At 44.9% G+C, this 8,778-nt stretch overlaps 1 protein-coding gene and 1 long non-coding RNA gene across 3 annotated transcripts in view; one reads left to right on the forward strand and one right to left on the reverse strand.

The window, feature by feature from the left end:
* Positions 1-8,778, reverse strand: part of RHEB (Ras homolog enriched in brain) — a 64,813-nt gene that overhangs the window by 29,553 nt on the left and 26,482 nt on the right. For both annotated transcript variants that reach the window (XM_019508121.1, XM_019508122.1), the window contains exon 2: positions 7,380-7,451. In XM_019508121.1, the coding sequence (XP_019363666.1) occupies positions 7,380-7,451 (72 nt within the window). The remainder of the gene's footprint in view (positions 1-7,379; positions 7,452-8,778) is intronic.
* On the forward strand, positions 7,450-8,742 carry LOC109291221. Its single transcript, XR_002095774.1, has 2 exons — positions 7,450-8,299; positions 8,510-8,742. It is a non-coding gene; the product is annotated as an uncharacterized LOC109291221 (long non-coding RNA).

The raw sequence follows: 8,778 nt of genomic DNA on the forward strand, positions 1-8,778 counted from the left end.
ACCTACATCAGTCAAACAGCTCAGCACTCATCTGTTACACTTCCTGCTCAAACTCATTTTGAGCAGTGCTCTTGTAACGTCCTGAACACGGGGGGGGGGGGGGGAAAAAACCTGCAGCTACAGTGAAGCAGACTTTCACCTTCTCTCGTCCATCTGTAAAAGCGGTTTTGGGGCATTCAGTCTTCCCGCTTTCAATCAAATTGGATGTCACAGACAGGTGTTCCTTTCAAGTACACTTATGAGCAAGAGAAAGAAAGTTCAGAGAAAACAGTTCCCAGTTTTGGGAGGGGGCTGAAACCTAGATTCTGGTTGGTTTTTGACCAAGCTAGCCACCACACTAAGTCAGAACCCAGCTCTAGTAGCTCTGTTTCTGTGCAACCTGGACCCCATTTAACTGTTTCAACAGCTTGGGTCACACGTCTTAGTATGGGAACTGTTGGTAGATATCCATGAGGCTTTTGCATTAGTACTCCGCTCCTCTGGGCTGATCAGAGAAAAATGAAACAGATCAAGTTTCTGCATTTGTAAGCCTTTTCTGGCTGCTGCTGTCTGTAGCCTTGTCATCACTGCAGTATTAGCTTGAACTGAAGTGAATATTACCCCAGCCCAACTGCTGAGCATACAGGTTCTTAGTTTAAGTGACAGTAAGAACTTGAGTTAAGTGGGCCTCCTGGGGGTTGGGGTACGTATTAACAAAGCTCAAATTAACAAGTCAGGTTACTACACCAGCACCACACAACTGCTCACCTAATACGGACAAAGCTCAGGCTGTTTGACGTGGCCACTTACCTCAAGCCAACCTGGCTCAGTACAAATTGCCCTGCTCTCAAGAGACCTGAAGACGATTCCTTGTATCACAGGAGTGACCGTTAGTTTGCACATGAAAATTGGTTTAGGATGACAATTATCCTTAAAATGGACAGCTAAGAAAAGGAAAGTTATTCCCACAAGCTTATCAACTGATTATTAACTAAAGTTTCTGTAGGGTATTACCTTACAAACCTGTTCCTGGGGTTCTCATCTTCCTTCAGACCTTCTCTCCTTGCCTTCTGCACATCCCTAGAGGTAACTCTTACTACACTATTCTCAAAAGGCAGCAATGAAAAGGTCCCTTCTGAAACCCATGACCCATCCATATTTTACAGGAGAGCTGAAAGTGTTGTAAGATCTCCTGGCTGGAATAGTTCATTTTGTGCAAATTAGGCTCAGCTAGAAGTTGGAACAGTCTATTTACCTCAATGTTGCCTGGAGTCAAGTAGGGGTGCAACAAAATTTTTGGGGCCGATACTGATAACTGATTTTTAAGGAGGCATATCAGCCGATACCAACCTGACTTCCAATATGCGGCCGGGAAGCTTGAAGAGCAGTGTCCAGCTGGTAAGTACGCTGTGGTAGAAGGGGTGGGGGAAGGGAAGCCCCTGCAGATCCAGGCGCCTGCACTAAGGGAGTGGGGCAGGGGCTTCTGCTGCTGTGCACACCCTGGGGTGGGGGGCACATGGCCCCAGATCTGCATGGGGCAGGGTGGCTGCCGGGGCTGTACCGGGCTTTTCTTGGTGTGGGCTGGGCCAGGCAGCAGCAGTGCTGGGAGCGGGCCTATGGTGGAGGAGGGGGGCTGCAGCCACCCCAAAATTCACTGTAGGTCCCCCAAACCGCACTCCCAGTGCTGCCACCACGCAGCTCGAGCACAGCCCAGCCCCTGCCGGGAAGAGCCTGGCACCGATCTCAGGCCGCAGTGGCAGCCCGTCCCACCCTGCCCCACCCTGTGCAGATCCAGGGGCACGTTCAGGAGCCCCAATGCAGAACCTGTCAGTGCTGTCTGCAGCTGACACTCCCGCCCTCCCAGTGCAGTGGAAACTCCCGCCCAGCCTAGCAGCAACAGCTAAATTGAAAAGGATACAGAAAAGGTAGACAAATTTGCAAAGCCCAGACAGTTATACAAGTACAAATTGTGCAAGAAAATCAAAACTTGGGACAAAAATTTCAGATACTAGCCCAGGTGGTTCTAAACCTTTTTAGAATTGAGGTTCCCCCCCGCCATAAAAATGCCAGCTTTTCACTTTTCCTTGTCTTTTCACTACAGCAAAATAACAGAGCAATTCTGCTGCTGCAAAGAACTCAAAAAAGACCACAACGGGGCAGAATGTTTTTAACATTGTGGATTCGCATATGAAAACTCTGGATTTATCATGTGAAGCACTTAGGTGTACAAACATGATAACATTGTTCAGTATCCTATGGCACCCTTGAGAGGATCTCAAGTCATCCCAGGGTGCCATGGCACCCAAGGTGAGAATCACAGCCTGATCAAAAACCTTAGTTTAAATTCACTGATGTTTATACAAGAGATGCCCCATCACAGGGGCAAGTGACTTGTGTGACTCCAGGAATCACACTCAGAAGTGTCCTACTCAAAGCTCTTAGCTTTATGAGAGAAAAATGGAAATAGTGTCTGGGGCCTTGAGGGCACTGGTAGTGGTCACTGTCTGCCATCAGGAAAGCCACGTCAGCTGATAGCTTTGCCTCTCACATAGCCTGATCAAGCTTGGCCGAGACGTATAATGAATCTGCTTGAACCAAAACTAAAGGAAAGAAACTCAGTGAAGTCTCCCCAGATTGAGAAAGCGGTGATCAGAAACTCCTGAAAAGTGGTATCTTGAGAGAAAGGGGAGCACTCTGGAATGCTCCTTCTAGAGGTATCCTTACCAAATTCAGTCACCCAAGGCAAACCTGCAATTACCAACAGCAATTAGACAGACACATACTGACAACATATGCAGGCATGAAGGGGCAAGACTCCTCTGAGAAACTTACTTAGGCAGCATTCAAATAGGGAGGGTCAGTCAGAATCCTACAGAAAGAGACAACCTGAAAATGGACATCACAAGAGACAAGGAACAAGGAGATATGGCCTATCCTGCCTCCAGAGAACAATTTCTGGAACACAGTCCAACTGGCATTCCCACCTGCATCCACATACTGCTCAACACATGTGGACAGCAATGATGGCCGACATGTCTTTAATAGTGGGAACCAACCTAAGACTGGAAGTTCTCCTCAGCCAGGTCACAACCATTTCTAGGTTCCAGTAGTCCTCTTAAGTGCACTGGCCAGAAACCAGGTATCAAATGAAACTGTCACCTGGACCTCAGGAGTTAGCATGCCTCAGAAAGAACACCAGACTCCTTTGGACTAGAATGAGGAAGCAGTGGGAGAGGCTGAGCACCTATACATAGGGACCAGTGGAATTTGGACCAGAAATGCACTGTGCAGCAGCTCCTTTAATCTTGCAGTTTCCCCTTGACATCCCCCACCACTGATTAATGGAGGGGCCCCATCGGCCCCACCACTTGCCCCTGATCAGCAGGGATCCGAGTTTTGTTTCCCATGGAAAAACGGAGAAAAACCGCAGATTTTACTTCTTACCAGAGGCAAATGCAGATTTCTCACTTTACTGGAGAACCCCGCAGATTTTGCAGTTTTGCGGCAAGCCCTCTGCAGGCAGGCAAAGTTCCAGCCCTCAAGGGGCTGGGAGGGAGTGGGAGGAGGGCAGTCAGGCAGAGGGTGCCATGTGTATGTATATGCACATGGCTGCCAGGCAGCCTGGAGAGAATCTCCCGCAGTTAAGTGGGGAGGAGGGCAACTGAGGCCCCCATAGGGAGGAAGGGAGTTAGGCACGGCAGGAGCTGGGGCTGGGGCTGGGGCTGCTGCCCAGCTGGGCAGTGCCTGGAGCTTGGGGCCCAGCACTGCAGTGAACAGGTGTAGGGCCCCAGCAGGGAGCAGGATGACGGCACAGATGGGAGAGCGCAGGACAAGAGCAGGGGTGGGAGGGCAGGTGGTGGGGGGGAGGGAAGTGAGGGGCACCAGCAGGGCCAGAGGGCTGTGGGTGGGAAGTGAGGCTTCAGGTTCGGGCTCCTTCCCTGCTGCCCTCCCCTGGGACCTCTACAGCCCAGCGGGTGTGACCTGGCATTGCAAAGAACAGTGGGACCATGCAGGAAAGCTGCTTGCCCCTATGAGCTCCATGCTGCCCTGATGATGCGTCTCCTGTGCGCAACCCCATGCCACTGCCCCTGCTACAGTCACACATGCAGGGGACGCATCACCAGGGCAGCGTAAAGTAAGCAGCAAGTGGCAGGGCCACCAGGGCCTCTCTGCCAATCAGCAGAGACCGCAAAAACTGTGACATATTTAAAACGGTGGTTTTTGCCTCCCCGCCAATCAGGGGCAAGTGGCAATGCTCCTCCACCAGTCAAACAGCAGGGGGGTTATGCAGGGGAAACTGCACAATTAAAGGAGCCAATTAAAGAAGTGCACTTCCAGCGCAATTTCCACTGGTTCCCACCTATCGAGCATGGTGACACTGACAGATTTCCCAGTTCCACAGCACCACATCTGGTATAGAAGTCAAATACTAAATCTGAATGCTTCCTAAGTCACCAGAAGGGAAGCCCTCACATAACCTTAAGTTTACAAAGCAACCATAAGAGAAATGTTCAGTAATTTTGTCATAATATATTAATGTAATCCTGACAAAAGACTTGAGACAAAGGTTAAAAGAAGAAACAAGCTCATGCATGGTTGACAAGGAACTACAGAAACCCACCTGTCTCAATGCACCTTGGGCAACTATTTAAGGCAAATGTTTAGTGTTAACTTCCCAGTTTTAACCCAGGTACGCTTACAGCTTGCTTGCAACAAACACTGTATTTCTAGATCCATTAGAACTAAGACTGCTGGGTTGGAGTGCAGTCTCTGTGCATCCCAGTACCTGACCATCTAAACTACCATGTTTTCTTGGATACAATGTATACCTTATCCTTCTCCCTCCCTCTGAAAACACAAAACAAAAAAAAACCCAAAACCAGAAAAACCCCAAAACACCAAGTGCTGGAAACTTCCATGCACATTATATGTAAAAAATATGGTAAAAGCAGTTTCTACTTCTTCCCAGAAAGGGAAAGTAAAAACTGTAGGAACTCACAGGGCACAACCTCACAAGGGGGAATGTGCGTTTCCCCAGGGACAAGAAACAAATACAGCAGAGCGGCTGCCACATGCACCATCCTGCTTTTTCTAGTTGTGCAGGTTTTTGACCCCAGGATCTCCCAGGGTCAAAATAAACCCCCTGCGCTGCAAAGCAGCAGTCCGGGCAACACCTGCAGTGCCGCATGCTGCACGTTTGCGCTTGTCTGGACACACCCACAGGGAGCAGAACAACCTCAGCTCCCTGGCTACTGTTACTTGGTTACTATAAGGAAAGACCTTTTTTCTTTCAAAAACAAAGTGCATTTTATTTCTGAGCATAAAGTGAGTGAGAAAATACACAATTTAGCTTGACAAAACTAGCTCTCTACAGAGCCAACAGGTGTGATTCAAACTTTTCCCTTTTGCTAGTGCAAAGGGACAGATGCCTCCTTCTCCAGTGTAGAATGAGGGTAAGCTAACACAACTTTGTCCTCTATGCATGACAAGCTGGAAAAGTAGCTTGGGAAACCTCCTGCCTGCTACACCTGGAAAGAAAAGCTGTTCCTGGCCACATGTAGAACAACAAGCCATTTTGTGGAAGTACTCCTTCTCCTGGCGACTTTCCAAAGGTTTGGCAGCACACAAAATCAGGCAGATTTATTTGCTTTCTTATTTGCAGCCTGAAAGGTACTTAAGTATACATGACTGCAACATCTCATTGTTCAGGTATATTTGTGCTGAAACAGAATAGTACTTAAGTCCTTGTAACTGGGTTCCCAAACCTAAACCCAAATTACAAAATTGGAGGCATTCAGAAGCACATTCTTGATTAAAGTAGCCTATTTTAACAGGACAAAGGAACCTGAAGCTCATCTATTAATTACCCAGAGATACTCTCACGTCTTACCTTCACTTCCTCCCAAGCATTATGAAGTTTTCTTCTCCCTACCCTCCAAATGACTAGAAATAGCACTCAAGAGAAATCAGTATATCCTAGATCATCACCATGCAGGAACAAACCTCCACCTGCTCCCCATTTTCTGAGGCAAGATGGATCCCTAAGCTCTCTGCCTCCTAAAACCCAGGTACTATAGCAGCGTATGAAGACACTTGCCAAAATCTGTTATAAGCAGCTGTTGAAATTGCTCTGTTAGAATAAAATTTAAAGAAGAAAAAAAGCATATGAAGCACGATGGCACTGCCTGGTTTTTGAAGAGCTAACTAAAAACCCCAAGCCTGTTCCGTGGTGGTACTTTCCCCCACCCCATTTTTGAGAGATCTGACTTGATATCATATGGTCAGATTCTTCTTCAAGTCAGTCACTGATGGAGGCCCAGTTCGAGGGAAGTTCTTAAGAGGCTGAGGGCATGTCTACACTGCACTAGCCATTGCAATCATTTGGAGTACAGAGGAGTGCTCTGAGATTTTAACCTGATCAGTCTGGAAGACAGGCTATGCAGAGGGAAGTCCAGCAACTTGCATCTTTCAAAGTTAGCGAAGATCAACGTGTATAGCTGGTCTAGAGTGGGAACTGAGAGCAGCAGTACCAAGATCCTTTGAAGGTCAAAAAGATGAGTCTTGGACTAAAGATCTAAGAGACTATAAACGTGATATAGTAACTTTGATTCTTCCTTTATTTGCACTTTATCAAAATACTCATTTTAATCAACATGAAACAAACCGTTGTCTTTGTGCTTGCATCTTTAAATAATCTTAAATTCTTAATACTATGCATGTAGTATATAAAATGTTTAGGGTGTTTTGGATTCACTTAATGTTATAATAGAACAGAAATACAAGGATGGATTTGAAGAGCTACAACAGATAGCTCTGGTAAGCATCAATGAAACTGCTGGAAATGTTATTACTTGAATCTGAAAAATAATTAAGCTATTACTACCTGCAATTTAACTAAATATTTTTCTTATAATTAGATTGGCTCCTGTAGAGGAAGTAGTAAGTGCTAAGTTACTTGGTATTTATTCAATTAAGAGATTTAAGTTTTCTGGAAGCTTCTCCACAGAGTTTGCATAACTTTATTTAAAATATAAAAGTCCCTGGATAGTTTATCTGTATTAGACTGATGGTCTTATTGTTAATACTAAGATAATTAAAATGAACAGCATTCATATATGAGACGACCACTAGGATATACTTTAAGTCCTCATATTGAATAGCTTTCCTGCCCAGTGTAAATTTTGTCCTCTTTGCAATTATAAATTTCAATATTATCTACTATGTGAACACTTCGTAGGATAACGCTTGTTCACGTTTTAGTTGTGAGTTTTAATGTTATTGGGATTAATGAAATTCTTCACAGGGATTAACAATTTGCATGAAATCCCTTTTGAGATTATACAAAAAAGGATGAGTTTTCATTCAGAGAATTTCCTGGAAAGCAGTTTAAAATTACTTACTGTTTTCAATGGTTGGATCATATGAATCAACAAACTGGCCTTCCACAAACTGAATAGTCAAGGAAGATTTTCCTAGAAAAAAACCAAATAAAAAAAAAATCTTCAGTTAAATGGCACAATATATACCTAGTCTATAAATTGTGGTTTTGCTTCATACTCTTACTCTTTTGACAGGCATCAAAAGCTTTGTACAAGCTCACATATATGCCGGCTATGCTTGGCAAATGGCCCTCTGCTAGAAGCATTTCAGTTACCTGTTCACGGAAAGTGGGAGAACCAGACAGTAACATTCAATGGGGATTCTGAATTTCTTTGGCAACCAAACTCCTCACTCCAGTTTACTGTTGTGTCTTTGCAACTGCTGCAGACTAACATGCATTATGATCCAGAACTCCCCAAGTCATACTTTTTCATTTAGTTATAAAGAGAAACATTAAGAAAATTATAAAATATTTACATAAATAGGGAAGGGAATAAGTATACCAGTAACGCTTATAAACTAGAAGAAAAAAATTCACTGTAATGTGTAAAGGATTGAGGTCAGGTTGCTCACTCAGGACTCAGAACTTCCATTACTTGCAGAGTACAAAATAGTGACTGAACATTATATTATTGAGCTAGACTGATTTAGCATAGCCAGACAGTTTAAGGAATAGGGTCACTGTATGAAAAATGTAAAGGTCTCTTAATACCTCTCAACTAAATAGAGTTTAACCCTCCATTTATCACAAAGGGATCAAAAAACAAATTGCTCTGAAAGCCAAGTCTGGATTCTAATGGGAACTTACATTTCAGAATCCCTGCTTGAGAACATCCTACCATTTGCACTGGGATTTATCAAAGGTTTGAAAGCCTCAGGAGTTAAACCATGAGTTCTTACAGCTGTGCCAGATTACACTTTTAGCTAGCTGCTGGAAAAGGTTTCATAGTTTCTAGGGCTGGAAGGGACCTGAGCAGATCATCTAGTCCGACCCCCTGCCATGGCAGGAAGAGCACTGGGGTCAAACAACCCCAGCAAGGTGTTCATCCAACCTCCTCTTAAAAACCCCCAGGGTGGGAGCCTGCACCACCTCACTTGGAAGCTGGTTCCAGACCCTAGCTGCCCTGACTGTGAAGTAGCGCCTGTCAAGGTGCCTGTCTAATTCAGCCATCTTGAAGTCAATGTTATAAATGGGAACTAATAAGACCTCTCAGAACAGTGAAGGACTAGGGCTGTCTACATTACAATTTACTTAAGGCTTAAGAGGGCTAAAAAAAGCTGTCACAAGTTAGCTCCGGTTGCATCACCACAGCAATTTTTATGCCATTGTGCTTATATGCTTCCTTATCACTGGGGATTCTGTTTTCTCTGATCAAAAAAAAATCCCCACTTTTTTTTTTTTTTTTTTTTTTAAACTAA

The sequence above is a fragment of the Gavialis gangeticus genome, unplaced genomic scaffold (assembly GCF_001723915.1).
Source record: "Gavialis gangeticus isolate Ggan-Ray unplaced genomic scaffold, GavGan_comp1, whole genome shotgun sequence".
Lineage (NCBI taxonomy): Eukaryota > Metazoa > Chordata > Crocodylia > Gavialidae > Gavialis > Gavialis gangeticus.